Source organism: Syngnathoides biaculeatus, chromosome 6 (genome assembly GCF_019802595.1).
Source record: "Syngnathoides biaculeatus isolate LvHL_M chromosome 6, ASM1980259v1, whole genome shotgun sequence".
Lineage (NCBI taxonomy): Eukaryota > Metazoa > Chordata > Actinopteri > Syngnathiformes > Syngnathidae > Syngnathoides > Syngnathoides biaculeatus.
The window spans coordinates 29,901,387-29,926,659 of record NC_084645.1 but is presented as its reverse complement, the minus strand read 5'-3'; the positions used below and the strand labels follow the sequence as shown (position 1 = coordinate 29,926,659).

The following is a 25,273-nucleotide window of genomic DNA, read 5'->3' as shown; positions in this document are numbered from 1 at the left end:
TTTTTTTTCTTTTGAAAAACACCCAACAGGACCAAAACTATTTCTGTGTCAAAACTCAGCAGTCTTTTTGTTCCACAAGGATACAACGTCATTGAAAAAAACAACAAGAGAGAGGAGCTCGAGCTACGGGGCTTGGCTTCTTCACTGGTTGAAACTAGTCTGAATAAGAAAAGTCAATTTTGAAGAAGAGATCACTCGCGTGTGTGTGTTTTTGTGTGTGCGCACGCTCGGGAAGAGGAGTACGAAAAATATGGAGACCAATTGGAGATCAAAAAATGGTAAAAAAAAAAAAAAAAAAAAAAAAAAAAAGTGTGACAAAAATGGTGGTAGGTAGTCCGTTTTGGATGAGGATAAAGATCCCAAGGTGATGATGCAGTTCAGTGAGCGACAAGCGACCCCCACCAACGCCCCCCCCCACACACACTTCCCTCATGATGTGCTTCAGTAGATCCGCCCTCGGCTTCTGTTGCCTCTGGTGCCGAAGCCCCGTCCCCGTCCGCCCCTGAAGCCGCCGCGCTGTTCTGGAGGCGACATTGGTGGTGGACACCACGTTAGCAATGGCTTGTAAAAATCACACAAAATCAATCCAATTGAAATTGCAGTCTCTCGATGTGCAAAACCTACAGAGAAATACCCCAAGCGACTTGCAGCTGTAATAGCAGCAGAAGGTGGCGCTACAAAGTATTAATGCAAGGGGGCTGAATAATATTGCAGGCTCCACTTTTCATGTTTTTATTTGCTAAAAAAAAGTTGAAAGTATCCAATGAATTTCATTCCAATTCACGATTGTGTCCCATTTGTTGTTGATTCTTGACAAAACATTTTTATTTTATATCTTTATGTTTGAAGCCTGAAATGTGGGGAAAGGTTGAAAAGTTCAAGGGGGCCGAATACATTCACAAGGCACTGTATATATGATTTGCCCCATTTAATAAGCAAGCTATATATTTCTAATCTTTTTCAGTGTTCCCCAACCTTTTTGTGTGCGATACTTTAGCAGACTACCATGTAAATATTATCTATCCATCCATTTTCTTAGCCGCTTATCCTCACGAGTCACGGGAGTGCTCAAGCTTATCCCAGCTGTCAACGGGCAGGAGGCAGGGGCACACCCTGAACTGGTTGCCAGCCAATCACAGGGCACATCAAGACAAACAGCCGCACTAACAATCATACCTAGGGGCAATTTAGAGTGTCTAATTCATGTTGCATGTTTTGGGGATGTGGGAGGAAACCGGAGTGCCCGGAGAAAACCCACGCAAGGACGGGGAGAACATACAAACTCCACACAGGTGGGTCCGGTATTGAACCCGGGACCTCAACGCTTTCCGCCCTATGTAAACATTTGTTGTTAATTAATACACTAATCTAAACCCAACCTGATTGCTCACCAGGACCCAAACGAAGCAAAATCATGAACAGGAGGGTTGTAACGATTATTTATTACATAAACGTCTCTTTATCCATCCATTCTCTTCCTCTTATGGGAGTCAGGTTGCAGTTGCAGCATCTTAAGCAGATAAGGCTGGACTTCACGGTACTGTGGAAGATACAGAGGTGCACTGGCTTAACTCTGAGCCCAACCTGGATGCCTGAGCTTCTCACCCTCTCTCTATGGGAGAGCCTGGACATCGTGCCGAGGAATTTAATTTGGGCCCCCTGTGCCCGTGACCTTGTTCTTTGCTTACGACCATAGGTGAGAAAAGGGAGGTAGATCGACCTATAAATCGAAAGATTTGACTGAACGCATACTACAGACAGACATTGAACTTGGCCTTTGGGATGAATAATATTGATTTAAAAGGTAATCACTTGATCCATAGTATGGAAATATGGAGTTCAGGTGTGAGTATAAGGTCCTGTGGATTATCATGTGAAAATGTGTAAAGTAGACGTGCTGAGAGCATTGCAGAATGTGTGACGAAATGCAGTCGTCAAAGATCTGCTTTTGAAAGAACGTCAGGAGAGTACGAGGAGGAACTTTGTCAAGGAAAACAGGATAAAGAGAAAGTCAACTACTGGACGCTGTTTCTGTTTTCAAGCATCATGTTTGTGTTACATAGAGCTGTTTTGTGAACTACCTGTATTATTAAGAGAATTTCAAAATGCTTTTCGTTGTTGAAAACTCAGTGCCTCGTTTCCAGCCATTAGTTTTTGACTGTTTAGAATTGGGATTCTTGAACTTTTTGGGTGCAGCCAAAACAAGACATTTTTCCAAGGACGCAGTCAAAATACTTAATTTAACATTGAAGAGAGTTCAAGCCATTGAATGTTTTGACTGTATCATTCTACATGAACCAATATCACCCTTGAATTGAATCGGCACCCAAGAATCAGATGAATCGTCACACCCTTAATGTACAACAAGAACATAGGGAAATATCATGCAAAAGCAAAGGAAGAACACTTCAAAACAATATTAGAAACAGGTTGATGTGTGCCAAGATTGGACTGCGCTTGTGTTCTCACCGTAGTTAAAGTTCCCGAGGGACGCACTGTATTTGCCACTGGGTGGGTTGTAGATCTGCCGCGCATCACGTCGAGGCTGCGGGGCCATCTGCTTCTTCAGGCTGGCGCCCGAGTTAGCGTCGTCGCCAGACGGACGCTTGAGACTGTGGGGTAAATAGAGAGGAGAGGTGATGATCAGCTATGTAAGGATATTTTGCCAGCAGCTGTGTCAGAGTGTCAAACTTACGCCACGGCTGCCGCCTCGGCCTTCTGAACGGGCTTCCAGGACAGAGTGACAGCGCTCTTGAATGATGGAGGGTTATGGAATAGATCCTGTGACATAAAATTACATCAAGCAATGTTTACATTTGACTTCAAATCATTATTAAATTGTATAAAAACTTGTTTTGGCATTATATGCCCTTGGGCCATTCATTCAGGGTTAGCTAAAAACAAATTCACCAATTGGTTTTTTTTTCTGTTGACCATATAAACTTTTTCCTAAGAAAACTCACACATACAGCATTTGCTTACTTTCTATTACACCCTAAGATGCTACAGCATAGCACAAGAGCCCTAGCTAATGGGAATGTAGTTCTTAGTGTCACTGAAGTAGTTTGACGTGATACATCAACAGATTTATGTGTCTAAGTTTCGCCTGGTTTGTTTTCCGAAGTTAGAAACACACACATTTGTTTGATGATGGGACACTTAAGTGTGACAAACATACAAAAAATAAAGGGGGCAAACACTTTCACGTGTATGTATTTGAGTGGCAATTAAATAATAGGAAGGGGAATGTTAATGACCATTTACAGGTCACAGTTTGTGGTAGTTCCCATTTAAACTATTAATACATGCAATGATGACCAATGAATTTTTTTGTAGTGGTGGTTTTGTCATTCCCTCACATTTTCGCTTTCCATAAGCAACAGCACTTAAGTGACAACAGTGAACTTGTGACCGAAGATAAATTCACTTACTATACATCTGTATTTCATATTTTAAATGTTAGAAATTGTTTGTATATTATTCAGTGATTCTTTCAAATACCAGGAGAGGGTGCCCGCATTGCCGATTTTGAGAAACGTGGTTCTAGACCTTTGATTTCCAACCTTTTCACAGCACACTAATAAAGAAAAATGTCACAAAAATAGGATACATTAATTATTCTATGTACCTCCTGCCATCTAACACAATATCACGTATTTGTTCCGTCTGTCACGATGCCTTCCTCGCATAAACAGATGACTAAAGATACATTGATTGTAATTATTTTTTGGAGCAATTGTGTAAAATTTTTAAAATTTTAAATTTCCCGGCACACCTGCATACACTCACACCATAGTAATGTGCAACCGCACACTGGGAGTTAATCACTGTTCTCGACAAATTAAGAGATTTGTGCGAGTTCCAAGTCAAACTGCATCCAACCTTTATGAGGACGTTGATGTTGTTTGTTATCTTCAGGGCCACCACCTTGATCTTGTTCTGATGAAAACAATAAAAAGTCCTCATCACCTCTCATGTGTTTCGATAGACTGCAAGATTCCTCTGTATACCTCATCAGTCTTGAGCGCTTCTCCTGTCTTGCCCTGCAAAGCCACTCGCAGCTGCCTGATGTAAACCTGCAGGCCTCTGGCAAAATACTGTAACCTGTAAACGGAATCAGGAATATGTTTTTTTTTTTAGATAGCATTAATAAGGCAACATTTTATGGCCTACTGTGGATCATATTAACTGTGAATGGTGCGCACCTTATTTTGAAGTCTTTAAGGCGCTCAGCGTCCACCTTGTCGATGAGGAAGTCGGGCAGCTTCTTGCCCAGCTGGTGAAAAGTGAATAGCAGACACTCCACATAGCTGAACTGCAACTTGGGTTCCTCGCTGGTTGGCTGCTCGCCATTCTCCACCTCTTCTGGCGGCAGAGGCATGTACTCCTATGAAAAATTAAAGAAATCAAACAAAGAACGCCTGTCACTCAAAGGATTCCAAAAGGGCAGACATTTCTAAAAACCCTGCCACCTTGGAAATATCGGCAATCAATTAAATATATTCTGATTCCCAGCTCTTATGCAGACTCATCACCAACTCGATCGCAGCGCTACCCAATATACCTGGGGTGTCAAAAATGCCACCCACAGGTCAGATGCAGGCTGTCAGGGTGTCCAACCGAGCTCATTCACTGCTTTTTTCCCCCAATAAAGTAACTTTTGTGAATATTTTTGTCCACTGGAGGGTGCACTGATAACACGTAAATGAAACACCAATGCCAACAAACAACAGTAAGTTTCTTTCGGTTTGTCCAGTTAGGGGCATAAACAATGCAGCACATAACCCTAATTTCCGGCCTATAGGGTGCGACTTTTTCCCCCCCCCCACACGCATTCAACCCTGCGGTTTATGTGGTGATGCAGCTAATTTGTGCATTTTTTCTAATGGCCGCAATGGGGGCACTCGAGTGGAAAAGAGTGAGACCGATGGAATATATGTGCTGAGGAAGTGACTTTTACCGGTCCGGCTCTATTAGGGCTGCGGTAGCGTGTTACTGCCGTATCTCAGTGATTTTTACCAGTATGTTTTTTTTTTTTTTTTTTTTTTAAATCGGCCATGTTAGCGCGGCGGCGTTAGCGTTAAACTCTCTGTGTACCGTCTTTGTAAATACCTCGTATTTCAATGTGGACACTTGCGGCTTTTACACAACTGCGGCATATGTATGTACCAATTGGTATTTCCTTTGCAAATGTACTGGATGAGGCTTATAACCAGGTGCGCTCTGTAGACTGGGAATTGCAGTAATATAAAATGGCGTGCTATGCTCACACTGTGAAAATAAATACCTACTGTAGAAATGTTTTGAGACATTGACTATAAGAATGTATAACCTGACTTTTGGCACACTTAACGAAAGCTTCAAATAAAGTGGGGACTAAAGCCTTTACACACCAAAAGCTTGGTGAAGAGCATGTTGAGGTTGGTCTCCAGCTTGTCCATATCGCCGCAGAAAGGACTCATTTCCGCCAGCAGCTTGAGGACCTACACACATGTACATCAAAAACACGGCGTAAAGAGACACAGCCTCACGGACCGCTAACGGGCAAGATTGTGACAAGGTGAAGTTTAATGAACTGTAGAAGAACATCACACGCAACACCTCGTGGATTGTGCATGCTGCAGGCATCATAAGCATTGACGTCATCTTCGGTGCCCAAATCAAGCCCAGGGGAATTGAGGTGCTGATCAGAACCAGGCGTCACTGTTTCATCAACTCTTGTTGGAAATAATTTTTTTTCTTCACCATGCAAGCAATGTAAGGTCGTCATAGTCACCACTTTTAACATAAAATGTTTTCAGAAATTCAGCAACGAAAAGGTAATTGACAATGACGTTTGTACTATAAGTAGTGATTTTTTTTAACCATCTGAAGCCCATGCCTCTTAAGGATGTGGCTCTTTTGCAAATTTTTCCAATCCTCCGAGCAGCACGTTGTATGTACCCTCACGATATTTTGTAACATGGTTACCAACTGGGATTGGTGAAAATTGATTACTTTATCTATTTAATTCTTATGCCGCAAACGCACTATCAATTAGAGTACTGTGTTTAGCCTAGTGTGCATACATACAACATATGCTTGCCCCAAATTTTTTTCCCTTCCTCTTTAAATCACTAAAATCATGTTTACAGTTGATTAAGTTTTCAATGCGCGTCACGTTGAAGCCTTCACAGTTCATATCTTTAATATAAATTATGCACACATTAAAGCATTAGGGTCAGTATTCAGATAAACTTTGGTCAATAACATCCTTCAACATGCATCCCAAAAAGTTGAAGAGGTTATTCTAAGCATGCAACACGTCAAATCGTTGTACTTGAATTCATAATCATTTCCTGCTGTAAAAGGCAGGAAGCTTTTGTTTTCTCTTATTTATGTGTAAAATGGCTGATGTGTGACATTCTTTGATTTCGCAGGTGCAGCGTATGCCCCAGTGAACCCAATTGATGAGATTTATGCTACTGGTTGTGGTTGAGAAATCTAAATTTGCGATACTAAAAAATGACATCCATCTGTCCATTTTCTGTACCGCTTATCCTTACTAGAGTTTCAAGCGTGCTGGAGCCCATCTAGACTATCTTTGCGCGAGACATGGATTACAACCTCAACTAGTTGCGAACCTAATCGCTATATAAACAACCATTCCGACTCAGATTAACACGATTTACAGTCTTCAGTCAAGAGACTACACATATTTTTGGAATGTGGGATTGAAACCCACACATGCACAGAAAGAACATGCAAACTCGACATCGGTGGGGACGGGATTTGAACCTTAGCCCTTAGAACTATCAGGCAGATGCGCTAACCAATCATCCTCTGTGTCGGGTGCAGAAAAATAAGGACGTAGAGGAAATAGAAACTGACCTCAAGTTGAATGTCTAGCTCCGCCACAGGAGAAGTCAGTGTGCTGAGGTTGGGCAGGACATGCTCACAAAAGTATGTCACAAAACGTGTGGAATGGACATTTTTCTACAGGAGAAAGAATACAATGAAGCAACAAAATATTAAATTGACATTTTTTACAAGGACAATTGTATAACTATACAACTTCATTGTTTTAAGTAACCCAAAACAGAAGATAACAACACAAGCAGCCTAACTGCTACAATCTTTGACTGGTCTGTGATCACAACGAAGCCTGAACAATTTTGCAAAATAATCTACCGGTAATTGCAATCTCCCCGCACCCTCCCACACTGCACTCTCTCAATATTGTAAATGCAATTTAATACTTTTTTTTGCCCTCTTCTCAATTATTTTTTTTTACCAAACAAAAGCAATAAATTACAATATCATATTATACACAAATTGTTAAACTTTTTGATGGTTAGGCTGATGCAAAAATACAGAAAATGAACTATGAATTAATTTTATTTCACAAGACCTATGTACCATCAATTCTCATAATATGCACCCCCAAACTTGACTTAAAAATTCCGAAAAACCCTTCTACGCGCGTGTCATGCATTACTTTGTTTTTACCTATATGATCAAAATGATGTACTATCTGTATTTAGTTAATTCAAATAAATATTCAGAAGATAAGCACTTTATTTGAACACGTAATACTTTATTTACACGCTCTTATTTTGATATTCACAGCCCTTATTGCTCCATCTTGTGATTGGATCAGTGATCAGTTACCTATTTTAAAAACTCCTATATTGTTGGTCGGCCCCAAAAATCCAGATTTTCTTAAACCGTCTAATATAATATAATATAAAATGCATTTTAGGTTCATCCTGAAGCCAACTACGCCAAAAAATGTTTGAGTCGAGAATGTAGGTGAGTGAAAAATGGGATTTTGGGAGACCAAATGAATAGCTTAAGAGACTGAAACTCAAGCTCTTTTTAAGACATGAAAAACCACACAGTTGATGTACTCACAGAAAAGAGGGGCAGTGCCTGACGCGTGCACTGCAGCAGGCGGTCCACTGTGTCAAGATCAGCTGGGTTGAGCGCCTGCTCCAGGAAGGCTTGCTCCACCACCAGCTCCACCAGCTGCTGGCGCCCACTCACCGTTTGCAGCACGCGCAGGCCTGACACCAAGCGCATCAGCAACACAAACTCCTCACCAGTAACGTCCTCCAGCACCTAAAAAGGTGAAGGGGGAATCAGACTAAAGACTAAAAATGTACTGCACTTCCCCTCCATGTCGGGGCTGTTGCTACACCTGCTATTGGCTAGGACGTCAGAGGGTGGAGCTTCCTCTGCATTTCTGGGTAATTACAAGTAGCCATTTTTACTTTTCTTTACAAGAACAAAGCAACAACAATGGCTCCATGGAACAGTGTTTGCTCGAACAAATGGACCTAGATGACCAGATGCTACATTTAATTATGCTGCAAAATTGATCAAGAAAGAAGGCGGTGTAGTTTGTATGTTGTAGGGAAGCTGTGAAACCAAGCGTCTACTTCATCTTACATCCGTTTTCCGTACTGCTTAACCTCACGAAGGTCACAGGCATGCTGGCCCATTTCTCGGCTGACTCTGGGTGAGAAGCAGGGTATACTGGTAGTCAGCCAATCGCAGAGCATGTTATAGACAATCATTCTCAAACAGGTGCAAGTATATGGGCAAATTCGAGTGGTCAATTAACCTGCCATGCATAATTTTGGAATGTGGGACTGGTGTACAAGGAGAAAAACCTGCAGGTATGGAGAAATCCTGCAAACTCCACACGGGGGAGGTCGGATTTGAACCAGAGTCCTCAGAACTGTGAGGCATATGTGCTAACCAGATTTCTTGTATGTAATATCTAAATGGAATGCATAAGAGGACAAGAGTGAGAATGTGACATGATTAACAAAACGTACAGACAGTGGGGAGGTTATTGGCATGCATAAAAACCTTGACATAATAGTTGAGACTGAGGAGACATATTGTTAAATTAAAAAGTACATTTTTACCAGATACTGTATAACATATATTTCAGGCGTGAGCATTTCACGGAAACGATCGTTCCGTTACCCAGCCTGAGAAAACACGGAACCGAAAGTCCGTTTCCCAGATCTCAGGGCTTACTTTTAATAAAATTCGCCCACGTGTGGAATGTAAAACAAGTTCTCAACGAAATACAACAATCTGTATAAAACGAACCTACATGAACCCCTTTATTTTTAATGATTAAAACGCCCAGCTTTGTCAGTGTGGTTTACAAACGGCACCGGTTTCCGCTTCTGCGCTACGCATGCGCAAGGTCGAGTTATTCATATCCGCGTCACTCAAACGCTAGTCAAACATGTCGGTTGCTAAGCGTAAAAGACTGTGTCCCTAAAGTGGACTATATCTGAAGAATTTATTGCCGGAACCAATGAAGAAGGTGAGGTGATAAAGCTAAGGTGCAGAATATGAATATAAAATCGTTTCCCAGGACAAAAATCAACGGAACCGAAAGATCGGTTACCATACTTGCCGAAATCCTCATGCCTGTATTCGTATGTTTTCAGTGCATTTAGACTACATATATATTTACATACTTGGTCTTGGCCTATATTTAAGATGCAACGTGTAGTTGACACCCCTCCCCTCCTCCCAATCACAAGTCATTACTTTAAGAGCTCTGGGATGTTCACGCAGCAAACTTTTCTTCAATGCCAACTTCAAATACTGTCAATTTTTTTTCATAAAAGGAAAATGAACAGTTAATCGATTCTTAATATTTGTTGCAGACCTAAAATCAACATCAGAAAATACTAAAAGTGAGATGAACTATATGATGTCAGTATCTCCCACCAGGCAACCTCAGTTTACAATAATGTATATGCACTTTGTACAAAAAATGTTCCAAGATGTTTTAAAAAAAAAAAAAAAAAAAAAAAGGAGGGGAATGTCATGACTTCATCAAAATCTTAACAGAAGACCAACCTTCTTGGTCTCTGCAAAGACGTATTCCTCCACCTCCTTTGTCATGACGTCTTCAGGCAGAGTCTTGAGCTTGGTGGACAAAAACTTTATGGCCCGCTCCCGCACAATGTCCTCCCCTTGAAGGATCTGTGAAAAGAGACCTCCGAGGGTGCCTGCAGGACACATGACACTTAATCAATTATAGTGGGGGCAAATGCAAACACATACTGAAAAATACCCATGCTCCCATGTATATGTACACTTACCCTTTGCATCAATCTTGAAGATCGAAATCAGCGAAACGTTCACTTGGTTGAATTCAGCCGTGTCATCTAAAAGAACAACGCAGATATTACACATACAAAATTTTGCTTTCATTTAACACTACCAAACAAATGGTCGACAAAAGGCATCAAATCACAAAACAATATAGATGCATCTTGACTTACCACTTTAGTTCATTACATGACCAAGTGCAAAATTAAATCTTATATCCAGTCAGTCTTCCACGTTGAAATAAACTGAAAACTGAAGCCCTTTAACTGCCCAACTGCGTTACCCCCTCCCCCCACTTCACTTGAGCGAAAAATTACCCAAGAGACACTCTGAAATCCAAAACAGAAATTCAAGTTACCACAAAAAAATTATATATCCCAATACCTGTCTGGAGGAGCTGTGTGAGAATATCTGCCACCTTGAGGATGTTGTCGCCAGTTGCAAAGCGTGGGAGCTCCTTAATAGCCTGACGCCGAATCTGGACCAAAGAGAACAAGAATCTTAAAATGCTTTGATAGAAAATAGCATGAATGTGAACTCGCGTTTAATTTGCAAAACAGCGTGGAGTGGTCACACGTACCGACACGTCATCATCTTCGCAGAGATCCAGCTGGGCGTTGATGGCCGCGTCGGCTAGCTCCGGAAAGCTGCTGAAGAACTTTGGGATGAACTGAGCAGCCAGACGCTTCTCCTTGGGCCCGCCCTTCACGCCATCCAAGATGACTTGGTAGGCATCTTTGTGCTGTGCAATACAAAGAAAGGGGAAAAAATGGTAACGTGAATGTTTTAACATTATTGTAGTCATACTCATTACTGACTGATTTCATCCTTGATCTTAAGAGTAATGTGGCTCAACATAATATAAGAGGATGAGGACAATCCTATGGCTCATTCAAAAGCCAATTAAAATTCAAGGTAAATAGTGAAATAGCACTGAATAACGACTGTAAACTACAGGTTTGCAAAAAGTCAGCGTAACTGATTTTTATTTTAAACAAGTCCCATGAATAATAGTGAATATGTTGAGTTAAGAACAAAAGTTGATTCTTCAGCAGTATTTGGAGAAGGAGGGAAGACAAGTAGAACGGTAGTTTTGAGTAAAGAAATGAAGGCTGAACAAGAGGGTTGAAAGGGAGAGGGTGAAGGCCGGGAAAGTAGGGGGAAAGGTAAAGGGAAGAACGGCAATCAGGTCTGAAGTGGGAAGGAAAGCAGAAAAGCAAGTTTAAGCAAGTGCAGGAAGCCCACAAAGTAATAAGCTCTGAGGGAAGGAAGGTCAAAATGAGAGAATGGCAGAAAAGAAAGGTTCAGTGACTGGTGTTGGATAGACGGTTGCATGAATAAAGAACTGGTGTGACAAAAGAGGACGGGAATAAAAGGCAGAGAAGCAGGTTTAGACAAACGTACAAAGAAAAAGTGCTGTTACCAAAGGAAGGCAAGAAGTAAAGGAAGGTAAAGGAAGGGAGGAAGGAAAAGTTGCTCTGAGGTGGAAGGAATGCAGAAACGAACTAAGGGTTAAAAAAAACAATTAAGCTAATGAAGGAAGGAAGACCACTAAAAATACAGGTGAAGGAGAAAAGGAAGATGTTAAAAAAAGAGACAAAGGAAGGGAAAAAAGCAAGTCCTAAGTACAAGGATGGCAGAAAAAGAGTTTAAGCAATAAAATGAAGACTACAAAATTTTTAAAAAGTATCTGAGTGAAGGGAGGATGAAGTGATTGACAGCAAGATGTAAGGATACCAGAAAAAAGAAAAAGGTGCTATATATGGTAAGGAGGGAATGAAGAAATGTTGGTTTTAGTCAAGTGATGGAGGATGTCAGGATCCAGGATCTGAGGGAAGGAAGACAAGTAAGGAAAAGGTGCACACAAAAAAGGGGGCAAAGGAAATAGAAAACAGGAATCTGTTAAAGTTGGAAAGTAAATAGCAACAACAGGATTGCAGCAAAGTAGATTTCAATTTAGAATGGTTGGAAGGAAGAATACAATAGAAGGCAAATGAGGTAAAAGGGTCAGGAAGGATTTTATTTAATTTGACTTTTTTTTTTTTTTTTTAAATTTACCCATGCAAAGCAATTGAGAACTGATTCGCCTTTTCAATGTCGACCTGGCTGCTAACGAGGAAAACTAGCCAAAACAAATGGAAATACAAAAAGACTTGGAAAACAAACTGTATAGTGATGTAAACAAATTGCAAATAAAATAAAATAACCATGCACAAAACAATAACAAATAAAATCTTCCTCTCCAATCAAGCTCCCTTCACTCAGCCCTTCTCTTTGGACCAGGCAATAATTGGTATATTTCACCAGAAAACACCACCAGAACTGTGAACGTAATGAAGGGGGGAAAAAATCCGACCTTCGTCCCATCGTGGCATGGGATGCATTAATTCTGAACTTGAATATTGAAACGGGGAAATCCATTGTATGCCCAGTTGCGTTCTCAGTCGTTTCTTAAGAACAATTTAAAACGCGTCTCGAGTAGTAGCACGTTCAACTGGGATGTTATTAACGTGAGAGCATCGCTGAGGCTAACAGCTAGCTGTTAGCCTAGCCCCCCATTCAAAACACACGCTTACGTAAGCTACAGCCAACAAAATTGGACCTTAAAATAAACGTTTAGGGCTTTCGCTAAGCGTCGAATACGACAAAGAGGTGACATTTTGAAATTTTTTCCTCACCTGGCTGACGTCGTCCTTGGCATCAGCAAGGACCCCGTAGCTACGATAGAGATCCTCAATAGTGACCGCCATCAGCGTGCGATGTGCCTGGCGCTCGGCTAAAACAAGCACAAAAAAAATCCTTCACAAAAATCCGGTCTCCGGTCTTTTTCGCTGATTAAGGGGGAGCCGTGGCACTCAATGGACACCACCCCGGCGTCAAGGTAGCACCGCAGAATAGGAGCAGGGAGGCAAATTTCGAGAAACGTATGAAAAATGAACAACACCCTCTGAACGCCCGCCGTCCCAACAATTTCTATGAACGCAAGAAGAACCAGGAGGGCTAAGCTAACAGGATGCGGAAGTGATGACGAATGCGTGTGTCTCTTGAGCCAACCAAAAGGCCGATGAGGACTCACGTGACACAAAATTGAGCGGAAAGTGCCGCGCATTTGTGGCGCTTCTGAGATCATAAAACGCTACTTAAAATAAAACCCATTCGCTCTCTGAGTACATCCAGCCAATTGACTATACAGACGTGGCAAAAGTAGAAGTACAGGTGTGTTTTTTTTTTTCCAAAAAAGACTGTCGTAAACGCAGAACTATTATGCATGTTAAAAGAAATTGTACAAATTTATCTCAAATTTGAGAGCACTTGAAGAACTACCATTGCTGAAAAAAGTGCTGTACATAATGTAGAAGGAAACCCACCGAGGCACAGGGAGATCATGCAAACTCCACACAGGTGGTGCCGGGATTTGCACCCCAGTCCTCAGAACTGTGAGGCCAACACTCTACAGCTGCACCACCATCCCGAATGATGTACAGTAAAGGTGAACCAATTTAATATTCAAAACAAAGGCCAATCTCAAGCTGTCAAAATAGCCAAATTGAAATTGTTTTTTGAGGTGCCTTTTAAAAAAGGACACTGGGTGTTTGTCTGATAGACATTTGCTCAGCAAGGTACTCAGGAAGAACCACTTTTATTGTGGGACTTCATGTAAATCTCTTCAAATGCACTTTCTTGCTCTCTCCGCTAACAGCACCTAACTGTGATAAATGTTCCCCACTAAACATCCATTGCAGCCTGGTCCTCCAGGGAGGGGGATTACGCCCCATTTGTGATCCCTTCGCAGGGTTTCGTCTTTTCTCCTCAGATATAATTTAGTGTTATTACTTGCCCCAGTTGGGAGGTTTCAATCAAGTGATGTTATTGGTCTTTGTCAAATGTGGGCCTGCGAAGCCTATTGAGACTCTTGTGATCAAGGACAATACAAATAAACTTGGCTTGACTTATTTGAGTTGATCAAGAATTAATACATGAAGCGCAACAGTGCAAACATGTTTATTATTGAAGTGATGAGTTGCAAACAAAAATCTACTACAAGCAATCTTCCCTTTCAACAACAACATGGCGGTGGTGCTCCTATCGATCAGAGACTTGTGGCTTCAGAGGAAGCGTATTCCTGCTCCAAATTGGACTCCATCACATATCCTGGAAGACGTAAAAGAAAACATCATATGAAACTAATTTGGTTTAATCAGAGGGCACATGTGAAAATAATTTCTTTTTAATATCTTCTATACAAATAGTTGTGTTCTGTATGCCTGCCCACAGATAAAGTGTGAAATTAAACTTTCATTTTATTTTTGGGGTTATCTACCTACTTCGGAATAACGGGTCTGTGAAACAAGCCCTTTTGCAAGTCCACCCACGAAAAAGTGGAGCTAATTAACATCATAAACACCCCCCACCAATTTTCTCCACTAATGGCATAAAGTGTAGGCCAGACAAAGTTTCATAGCAAAAAAAAAAAAAGTTGCCATATCCAACTTTCCCTGTAATTTTTTATGTTTCTGAGCAAACACACTAAGCCCGTGAGCGCCCCCTTTGACCACTGTGAGCAACATCAGACGTATGCACTGTGTTCAATCAGTGTCGTCCATTGAAGTTACATCGCTCATTAAAAGGTTCGGATTACATTCCCATCAGAACATTTTTAAGAACAATTTTGTGTTTGTGTAAACTTACACTGAAAATGTCAACAAACAAAAATATACATGACAATACAAATACATACCAAGCCATTAACTATAAATTTGAAATGTCGTTTCCAACTTTGTTTGATTTATTTTTTTTTAAACCTACAATGATACCTCCGTCTGTTTTTCTTGGTGAAAAACTGAATTATTGCTTGCAGAACATCTTTCGCAATGCATGTTGAAAGCTGAATGATGCTCCCAAACAATTTTAGGGTTAACGTTACAATATGTTGTCTCCTATATTTAAAATACAGAATTAGCCTTTTGGGAAATGCATCGTCTGTGCTTTCATCCTCAATCAGGCTGTGCCAAAATGGAATTTTAACATTATACACCATCTCATCCTGTATTTTCTACTTTGGGTTCAGACCAGACCTTTTTTATTCAAAAAAAAGAAAAAATCTCGTCGAGTTTCACTACTTTTTCTTTTATTATTCACATACCCCGGTGTTTGTAATTATGAGTGTTCCCATTTAAAATGGAGGGGGGCGGTGTCAGGTAAGCTGGGAAGTAGAGTGTGTGGCCCACTGTGATCGAGCAGCAGCTCTTTGTGAGAGGCAGTGTGCTACTGTGTTTGAAAAAAAAACAAAAAAAAAACCCAAAGACGTCAGCCTGTAGTTCAGTGCGCTGGATCTCTTTTCCTCTGCGCTGAGTGTGCGACAAGTGCGCAAATGCGCAGTTGCGCAACTTAGAGGGAACAGTGACCATATCCCACACAACTAAATTAATTGACAAGGTTGCTTTGTAATAGAAGTATTGGTTGTGATAATTCAATGAGATCTCTGTAGGTACTTGCATTTATTGTGGTTGAATGTATGTGGGTTAAATTGGTTTTTTTTTTTACATAATAAAAGCATGGCTTTTCAACAGGGGTGCGTAAACCTTTTATATCCACAAGAACTGGGTCATACTTGATTTCTTGGGTATTACAACACTTCACCTGTTTTAAATTAAATGTGAATCTCCCGATCTAACTATCTGTGGGAGAGGTGCTAGTGGAAAACAATCATTTGTGATTGAAGAGCATCTTTACCTGTCTCCACTTTGGACTCCCATGGGAATGCAGTAGTTCAACTCCAGTCTGGCGATATTTCCCAAACGTAACACAATTCCAAGTCCATATGACCAGCGGATGCACTCTGCTAGTTTCTTCAAATGTGCTTGAGGGCCCTCCCCTAAAGATAAGAGACACAATGCCCCTGATGGTTATCATTACAGGTCAATTGAGCTTTTCATATCCATCCTTTTGTTTCAGTGAATACTAGTCCAACTCCAACCACAATTGCCACAAGTAATAGTGGAAATAGAGCAATAATCCCTTCTAGAGTGAATATGTCGCTAAACTACAACCTTAACACAGTCACATTTTAGCACTCTTCATGGTCCTTTGTGTAAAAATAACCTGTATAATTTTTATGACAAAATAACAATGCAAAGACTAGTGGCATCACAGATGTCTTAATTGTGTAAGTGTAAAATTAAAAGGTCTACTGACACGAAAAGCATGATTTTTAGAAAATTTTTTTAATGAAAAAAAGGCAGTCGGAATTGACCCATCTGTTTTTTCACCACACGTCATGATGTATTCATATGTGGATTTTTGGATCTTCCGCAGTGAAAATCCTTTAAAGGGATTCGTTTTGGAGAAGAAGCAGGAAGAGACGTTTTTTCCAGAAGTCCACACTGACGGGTTTGTGTGTTTGTTTATACCAGTTTTACCGGCGTGAAAATAGCTGTCTTTTCCTGCATTAGCCAAAATGCAGTCTCATCGTATTGCTGGATATTGTTTGAACACTTGGGAGGATGGATTTACTCTTCATACGTTTCCAAAAGACCTGGTTCATCGTGAAAGATGGATTGCACCGGTGCAAAGTAACGAGAGCTTTGTGGGTTCCAAATGACAAGTAGGTGTGTTATAGAGCTATTAAAAAAAATAATAGTTTGTGGGGGACGATGTAATCCTTCGTTCAGCGAGCGACCGTTGTTGCTCACGGCCGGCTGCTGAGTAGGCTACATACTGTTGGGGAGTCTGTTGTTAGTTCGAAGTGATCTGCATATCATCTAAATATGGCTCGAAACAATAGGGTAATATTGCCCTGGTCACTTCACTCGATTGTGAGATGTTTTCTTCTTCGAAAAGAGCTTCCGTGTCACAAGAGGCGTCGGAAAAATCCGAAAATCTCTGTTGTTCGTCTCCCATATCAGGTGGCACAGCGTCTTCTCAATGGCGACCGTACCAGTATGACAGCTCTAAATGATGTAGTAGGCAAAATGTCTACCACTTGGATGTCGTGTGAGACTTCCGCAACTTTGCGCAAGAATGACACGCTCTCTGCTCATATTTTTTTTTTTCGGATTGACATTGAAGTGAATAATATTATATGTAATTTTCATCACAATATCTATTTTACAATGTATTTAGGGATCTCATAAGCACTAACTATCATTCATAGTAAAAGGTAAAAAAAAAAAAGCTTAGTGACAAAGATACTAATTCAAAAGACCTATTCACTCAACAAATCGACCTTATGCTGGATTTTTTTTAACATTGGTATTTGTGTAAGCGCAAAAACAACTTAATAGTCATACCTATAACTTATTAAAAGGAATATGTAACCTTGATGTTCATGATGAAAGTAGAGTGTAGTTGCAGATTTTTTTCCCACCTCTTTAACTTCTTATTTGCCATAAAATAGTAAAAGAAATTGACCAGCGCTTATAGAAAAACATAAAAAAAAGCACTTACTTGAAAGGCATACTACGAAGGGAAATTAAGTTGTAAATGTGTCTCAGGATTTTTTTTTTTTCCACAATTTCTTGGGTTCTTAATGGTCAGAAAATTGAGGGGGAAAAAAATAATCATCGTCAAACAAAACCGGTTCACCTAAAATTTGAAAACGAGCGACGTTGCACGCAGTGATGCGAATGCAAATTGTGTTCAAACTCCAAGCTCAAGGATCTTAGACTTTGGAGGTACTCTTTCTGAGCTAACCTACCATAGTTAAGGTTACAAAGGTTCCCAGCGTTGAGGAAGAAATGTGTTCGGAAGAGGTCACCAAATCCTCCCTTGCCTGGCCGGAAGGGCAACGGAGTGTAGAGGTGAAGGCCTCCTGCCCAGTAGGCTTCTCCTCCCAGATAATCACCTGTCATACCAGTAAAAAAAATAAAAAACAACATTTCACTTACAGTTAAAATGTACAAAAATAAAAATCTAATATATTAGTGTAGCCAACAACCTTACCTTCACTCTGCGGGCCCATGCTGTACATGCTGAAACCACGAATACTGGTGGGGCCGCCTAGATAGAACCTGGCAGTAGGACACAGAAAATAATGACAATACAGATGCATGATAAAGCGTCTCTCTTTTAGTTTGGATGCATTTCTCTGTAAATTCCCAGACAAAATGGTTTTGTAGACTCGTAGGCATTTCCATAACTTTCAGTCCATAAAATTTTGTTTTGAAAAGTGGATTGTGATACATGAACTCTTGGCCTGTGGGTGTTGGCAAACCAATAATCAGAAGAAGCTATATCATGCAACACTGTACTGTAATTCCCGGCCTAGAGAGCACACCTGGCTATAAGTCTTACCCAGTACATTTGTAAAGGAAATACCATTTGGTACATACATACAACGCAGCTGTGCAAAAGCTTCAAGTGCCCACATTGAATCACGAGATATTTACAAAGAAAGACACTACACAGAGAGTTTAACGCTAGCCTCGCCACGCTAACAGGGCCGAATTTTATAAAAAAAAAAACATACCGGTAAAAATCACTGAGACACGGCAGTAACACGCTAGCGCAGCGCTAACAGGGCCGTTACAAAAAACAAAAAGAAAAAAAAATAAAGGAATTGACTGTCCCGTTCCAATTTTTTGGAGCGGATTGCAACTATGCTGGGTATGGCATTTGATGATCATGTTGAGGATTCCAATTATTTTCGACTGAAAAATAAATGGGTTAGTAGTATTGGGTAGTAGGTACCTGTCTGCTATGCTTGTTTGCTTATCACCAATAGGCAGCAGCAAACCACCCCACAAAGAGGCAGACAGAACCTGGAAGAAAAAAAAAAATCTGTGTTAGTCAAGCAAATCCTAATGAAAACTGATCAATTGGTATTTTTACAGGATATACTGTACTGCTTCAAAACACAATTTTACCAAATGCTGTTGTGCTGCTACAACTCAAATTGTTCATGCATTACTGTTCACATAAAATAAATATAAAAAACTGAGAAATTCTCACAGAGTCCCAGAAGAGGCTTTTATTAAGCTGGATCTCAAAGTCCTCCTTCAGGAAACTGGCATCTCCACCAGTGTAACCGGCAAGTTCCTGAACATCACATTCAAACACAAAATATTCCAGAAATTAATTAATTTCTCTGCTTCTAGATATATGCCTGATGAACTCGTCAGCAAGCAACCTGATGGATTTTCAACAGGCCGCCTTTCCTGGGCAGGATGGAGGAGTTTCTGGTGTCGACGACCATTGCGTGCTGGGGGAAAATAATATGAAATGATTAATATACAAAAATAGGTCAAACTTTTAAATCTGTGGGAAAAAATGAAAAGAAATGCTTGGTGTATGCGTGTGTGTGTTCACCATCAAACGCAGTTAATGGCCTGATCCATCTTTCCAAGCGAGTGAACTTGAACAAGTAAACATCCCATTCAACATTCTCTTGGATATTAAGTTCTTATCAACTAACTACATCCTTGATTTACTGTAAATGACTCCAGATCAGTAATTTTATACATTTATGTATGTACCGTAATTCCCGGCCTATAGAGCGCACCTGGTTATAAGCCTCACAAAGCCACAAGTGCCCACATTGAAACACGCGATATTTACAAAGAAAGATTGTACACAGAGAGTTTAAAAGTAGCGCCGCGCTAACGCTAATGCTACACTATTATCTTTTCCGCTCTCGTGCCCCCTTGCGACCGTTAGAAAAATTGGACAAATTAGCCACATCACTGCATAAAGGGGTCGAAAGCATGTAAAAAAAGTCACAGCTTATCTGATGGAAATTACGGTAATATTATTGCATTCTAATCTCTTGAGATGGCAATATGTTTGAGTTATGATTTGCTGCAAGCTATACTCGACGATATAGTTTCACTCTATGTGTAGAGTAAAACAATGTGAATTGCACATTTTTTATTTTAACAACTGAAACAACTTCAATTCTTGAACTTATTATTGGAATCATTTTGTTGTTGTTGTTGAACAGCTTTGATGGTACAACACCTTGTAGTACAACTGTGCATTCTTTGTTCATTTAAGACAACAACGGTGTCAGGTAGTAAGATGGACTCAAGGCCAAAAAATACCGCTAGTGACGACTTGAGGGAATGTCCACTCTCTTCTCGGACAGCAAAGGAGGCCGTGCGAGCCAGACACCCCAAATCTCTCCACACGCCTTCCCATTTCAAGGTTTGGTTGGTCTTCCACACAGGGAACTGAGCGTGAAGCACATAATAAAATGATTTCCACAATGACAATGACTGTCGCGCTAATGTTTGCGGTCACTTACGTTCAGCTCGGCAGAGACACCTCGATCCGTCTCCCTCAGCGAACTCCAGGGAAACTGACCGGTTACTTTGTAGGCATTGAGCGTGATGCTGGAGAGCGGAAAAACAAAGAGATGGAAAGTCACTTCGTGGCACAAATTTCCTCTCCTATTCCGCAGCCAATAAAACAGAAAAATAAGATCATCAAAATCGATGACTCTTACTTGCGTTCAAAGTTCCCCACTTGAGGTTTGAAAAAGGAAAGGCCATAGGAAGTCTCTTTGGTGCCGTACGAGAACTGAAAGGTTAGCTTCTCCGCCCGGCCAAAAACATTGGGCAACTTCATTCCCAGTACCTGCCGCAAAATCATTATTGTACCGTCGTTTTGTTACGACAACTAAAATGGAACTGTCTATCAAGTTGAGCACTCACCATGCTTCCTTCATTGTTCCCGACCATAGTGTTGTAACTCCCTGTCATCCGCCTCAGCTCAGTGACCTCGAATGTCACGTCGAGACCGTTGGGAAGAGCGTCATCACCTAAATATACAGTAAGAGGTGGGAAAACTACTCACACACCATGTAAAGGTCAATGTGGGAAGATGGCTCTTTAAAGAAAATGTAGTCGTAATTCAATTGTTAGCAAAAGTAAATACAGGTAAGTACAGATTCTGAAACTAATTCTTCTTCTTTTCCTTTCGGCTTGTCCCATTTTTCCATCTAAGCCTATCTCGTGCATCTTCCTCTCTAACACCCACCGTCCTCATGTCTTCCCTCACAACATCCATCAACCTTTTCTTTAGTCTTCCTCTCGCTCATTTGCCTGGCAGCTCCATCCCTAAGCACCCTTCTACCAATATAGTCACTCTCTCGCCTCTGGACATGTCCAAACCATCGAAGTCTGCACTCTCGAACCTTGTCTCCAAAACATCCAACTTTGGCTGTACCTCTAATAAGCTCATTTCTAATACTATCCAACCTGCTCACTCCGAGCGAGAACCTCAACATCTTCATTTCTGCCACCTCCAGTTCTGCTTCGTGTCGTTTCTTCAGTGCCACCGTCTCTAATTCATACATCATGGCCAGGGTGATGGTCTGAGAGCTCCCCCGTGCTGAAAAGTCTCCTTGTGATAAGTGCGCATGAGTGACTAACTAACAGGGGAACTCTGGGTACGTAGCAGACGCTTACTGGGAAATCCCCTGGTCTCATAGTTCCCCTTCTTCTACATAGAGAGAGCTAACATACGTTATATCCTAACCCTAACCTAAACTTAAAACAAAAGTTGATAAAAAAAAAAAAAAGATAGACAACAACACTTAATGTAAGCATAATAGTCAAACTGAATTTTTACTTGTACCTACATATAACACCTGTTTTTATCATGAAAAAAATAATTTCTCCAAAGAAAAAATATCCCTCGTTTATTAACTCGAATACTGAGGAAGAAAAAAAAATGTCACTTGACATATTTCTTTAAGCCAAGTGCATGACTTTCACACTTGCAAAACAACATGCTCCCATCAGGAAGAGGAAAACTAAAAAATGCTAATTTACATTAAAGAGGCCAATCTTTTTCTCTCCCAAATATAGACAGTGAAGTCAAAACTACTCAAGTACATGGAGCTAAAACATCCGAGTCAAGATGTACTTGTACATTGTTACTTCCCACCACACTTAAATGTGATATAAAATATGACATTTCAATCGAACTTATACAGGATACATGCTCTTTTTTGGTCAATACACTACTCGAAAATATTTAGGGCTGTTGGGCTTTTGGCTGACCTTAAAATCTAAATAATTGTTAGAACTTTGGCAGAATGTGGTATTCTCTAACAAGGACCTGAATGGCAAAATTCACAGCCAGTTCTTTATTTATCTGTTATTATTATTTTCAAGGATCTCCACTTCTGTGCCTTTCTGTGACTCTTCCGGTCTCACTATACCTGCAACCTTCTGATAACACCCTTAACTGAGGAACCGTCTCCCTCTGAGAACATCCTACGAGAGGCTTCCCAATAGCGAGTTACTGTTGTTCAATTATTCAGAAACATCTTGGTCAAATGATGTTAAAATTTGAACAGCATGATGCAGAGGACTGTTTGAATACCAAATCTAATTGAACCAGGAATGTTACTGGTCCTGGCATTAAACACCAGCTCAGCTAGAACAGCAAGTTGCACTAATGTTACTTAAACATAGATCAGATGCCCTGTCCATTCAAAAATTTGAAGGACAAATTATATTTCCCGTAATTTCCGGCCTATGAGCCGTGACTTTTTTCAGACGCTTTCAACCCTGCGGTTTATGCGGTGATGCGGCTAATTTGTGCATTTTTTCTAACGGACGCAAGGGGGCACTCGAGCGGAAAGGGTAAGAATGAGACTGGTGGAATATATGTGCCGAGGAAGTGACTTTTACCGGCCCTGTTAGCACTGTGCTACCATTATCGCTGTCCTAGCGTGTCAATACTCTGTTACTGGCGTGTCTCAGTGATATTTACCAGTAAGTTTTATTTTAACCGGCCCTGTTAGTGTTAGTGCTAGCTTTAGCGCAGTGCTAGCATTAGCACTACCGTGAGAGCAGCGCTAGGGTTAAACTCTTTCTGTGTACCGTCTTTCTTTGTAAATATCTTGTGTTTCAATGTGGGTGTCAATGTGGGCACTTGCGGCTTTTACACAGCTGCGGCGTATGTATGTACCAAATGGTATTTCATTTACAAATATACTCGGTGAGGTTTATAACCAGGTGCGCTCTGTAGGCCAGGAATTACGGTACCTGAAAGGGTTATCCAGCGTTATAGTTTCGTCAATAATTTTTCACCTAAAAGCTTAGTGTCTTTTTTTTTTTTTTTCAGGGTGTACCCCGCCTCCTGCCCGTTGACAGCTGAGAAAGGCTCTAACACTCCCCGCGACCCTCGTGAGGATAAGCGGCAAAGAAATGGATGGATGTTTCTATTCCAAATAATGTACCTCTGGAGGTGTCGATAACAACTTCGACTTTCCGGAAGATTCCAAGTCGGAGGAGCTTCTGCCTGGCTTCGTGAGATCGTTTCATCACCTGAAACAATAGTTAAGGAATAACATGGAATCAGTCAAAGGGGCAGTAATTTGTGGTGCACAATTGACAGACACTACATACATCGATTAAATTCCTCGCGCGGAAAACATCCGAGATCTCATAAGACAGCAGGTCCTCTTTGGTTCTCCCGACCCCATCTATGTGCACCCTTTGGACCACCACCTTTGGATATTCAAGAAAAACAAGTAAAAATCATTTTACAGGGAAATCTTGTCACGTGCCAAGCTATTAGATGGATCTTACATCCTTGTTTTCTAGAATTTCCTGCTTGGGCTCCTGGTCCATATCAGGAGGCTCGATGTCGTCAGCGTGAACTCCCAGCTCAGGACCCTGCATGGGCAGAGGGTCCAGGCTCTGGAACAGCACAGAACACAAAGACAAACAACCATTAGAGACACACTGTTTATGTCAGAGTACTGGTTGTCGAAATATCGAACCAAGTACCACCATAATGACCAACAATTGAAGGCCCATGTGTACATGAAAAACAATATATTGGTTTTACACTTTAAAATATATATTTATTATTATAGCTTCTGTGAGATTATGCACAGTAACTTTGGACATTAACATTGCGCTTAAATATGGAAAAATAAAAACAACATTGATTCAAAACGTATTGTACGCAAAGGTTTAGAAAATTGTACTTGAATGTTTAAAAACAGTACTTTAAGATTAAATGCAAGTGTATTCTACTGTAGTTAAACGTTAAATACAACTAAATGTACAGACGTAAAATGTACTATACATGGAAAGTTAAGTGTATAGGTAAAAAAAAAAAAAGTTTAAACTGCGTGCATGCATTGCAACAGGCTTCATTCATTCTTTTTTGTACATTTACTTTACTTTTGCTTTTCAAGTAAATCTTGTACTTAACATTAAATTTAAGTACAGTTGTTGTTTAATGTAATTACAGTAGATGTCCTTTTCAGGACAAAAACTTCACCCTCTGTAATTGTTTAGCTATTTTAACGTTGGCCATTTTGGTGGAAGTTGGAGAGCTAAATACTGTATTTTGGAAGGTGATTGTTGATATTGATGTCGAAGAGCCACTGAGCTAAATAGTCCTGTCCCTGAATATTTAGATGTGAACAGTTTGAGAACAAGTTACAGAAGGGCGAATAATGGGGAGAATAATTAAAAAACAATTTTGCTCCAAAATAGCGTTCTTTAACACAACTACAATGCCAGTGACAAACTGTTAGATGTACTCAGAACTATTTTTTACACGCTGTTTTATCACTTCATAATAATCAAGTCTCCAGTGATAGTAAGCTACAATACACTGGTTTATGTAAATTTTTTTCATTCCCAGATACAAAAAAAATTGATGAAAATGAATCGCGGTGTCGCGAAGACAGAAAAATGACAAAAGTAAAAATTTCACCATTGTGGGCCGAGTGTCTCAAATTAACAACGGACAAAATATGAAGCAGGACGGGTTTTTTTTTTCCAAAAATTAATATTTGGTTGTCTAATAAACGCCCAGTTGTCCACCGCCAATGCCCGATGTGTCGTTGAAGGGTGGCCGCTGTCACTCAGGGCCTCCCTTTTCTCCTTAGCGGCACCACACCAAGAGAGGTCAAACGCCGAAAGAACACGTTCCTAGCGCCTTTCCTTACCCTGGCGTGGACGGTGCCCATGCTGAAATCCACGCGACTGCTACGCCGTGAAAAGCGCGGACTGTGTGAAAACTGCAAAAAGCGAACAACCAAGACTAAGCGGAGACAGCAGAAAGGAAAGTCTCCACCAAGGAGGCCGCCATGTCACTTCCGGAACTGCGCTTGGCCACGCCCACCAGATCGCGGCCATTGCTCGTGTAAAAACTAAGTGAAATGAAAACTACA

The 25,273-nt window shown here is 40.7% G+C and overlaps 2 protein-coding genes across 4 annotated transcripts; both read right to left on the bottom strand.

Moving 5' to 3' along the window:
- Window positions 1-244: 244 nt before the first annotated feature.
- Window positions 245-13,160, bottom strand: api5 (apoptosis inhibitor 5). 2 transcript variants are annotated; one of them, XM_061823264.1, is made up of 14 exons: window positions 12,807-13,159; window positions 10,709-10,870; window positions 10,513-10,606; window positions 10,119-10,184; window positions 9,874-10,025; window positions 7,894-8,100; window positions 6,871-6,975; window positions 5,394-5,483; window positions 4,206-4,387; window positions 4,011-4,104; window positions 3,883-3,939; window positions 2,696-2,781; window positions 2,470-2,612; window positions 245-521 (listed from the first exon to the last, which is right to left on the bottom strand). In XM_061823264.1, exons 1-14 carry the CDS (start codon window positions 12,876-12,878, stop codon window positions 442-444), a joined length of 1,590 nt encoding a protein of 529 aa, XP_061679248.1. In that variant the 5' UTR covers window positions 12,879-13,159; the 3' UTR covers window positions 245-441. The 2 variants fall into 2 exon arrangements, with proteins under 2 accessions (XP_061679248.1, XP_061679250.1); XM_061823266.1 differs by lacking the exon at window positions 245-521 and adding an exon at window positions 582-1,540 and having other exon boundaries at window positions 12,807-13,160.
- A 954-nt stretch (window positions 13,161-14,114) lies between these two features.
- Window positions 14,115-25,236, bottom strand: samm50 (SAMM50 sorting and assembly machinery component). Of its 2 annotated transcripts, none has more exons than XM_061821928.1 (15): window positions 25,049-25,236; window positions 23,670-23,780; window positions 23,487-23,588; window positions 23,318-23,405; window positions 20,778-20,884; window positions 20,570-20,700; window positions 20,369-20,456; window positions 20,166-20,294; window positions 19,256-19,327; window positions 19,078-19,164; window positions 18,817-18,887; window positions 18,071-18,137; window positions 17,825-17,981; window positions 15,862-16,003; window positions 14,115-14,280 (listed from the first exon to the last, which is right to left on the bottom strand). In XM_061821928.1, exons 1-15 carry the CDS (start codon window positions 25,067-25,069, stop codon window positions 14,235-14,237), a joined length of 1,419 nt encoding a protein of 472 aa, XP_061677912.1. In that variant the 5' UTR covers window positions 25,070-25,236; the 3' UTR covers window positions 14,115-14,234. The 2 variants fall into 2 exon arrangements, with proteins under 2 accessions (XP_061677912.1, XP_061677913.1); XM_061821929.1 differs by having other exon boundaries at window positions 17,825-17,971; window positions 18,070-18,137; window positions 25,049-25,234.
- Between the last annotated feature and the right edge of the window lie 37 nt (window positions 25,237-25,273).

What these genes read in the sequence shown, in the direction of transcription:
- api5 (XM_061823264.1), bottom strand. Translation starts at nt 12,878, where the DNA reads ATGGCGGTCACTATTGAGGATCTCTATCGTAGCTACGGGGTCCTTGCT. An exon ending in AGCTAGACATTCAACTTGAG is followed by an intron (nt 5,484 to 6,870) that starts GTCAGTTTCTAT and finishes ACATGTGTGTAG; the next exon opens with GTCCTCAAGCTGCTGGCGGA. An exon ending in ACATCAACGTCCTCATAAAG is followed by an intron (nt 2,782 to 3,882) that starts GTTGGATGCAGT and finishes TTTATGTCACAG; the next exon opens with GATCTATTCCATAACCCTCC.
- samm50 (XM_061821928.1), bottom strand. Translation starts at nt 25,069, where the DNA reads ATGGGCACCGTCCACGCCAGG. An exon ending in CCCTCAAGTCGTCACTAGCG is followed by an intron (nt 19,328 to 20,165) that starts GTATTTTTTGGC and finishes ATTTTCCCCCAG; the next exon opens with CACGCAATGGTCGTCGACAC. An exon ending in GCCTGTTGAAAATCCATCAG is followed by an intron (nt 19,165 to 19,255) that starts GTTGCTTGCTGA and finishes TGTGATGTTCAG; the next exon opens with GAACTTGCCGGTTACACTGG.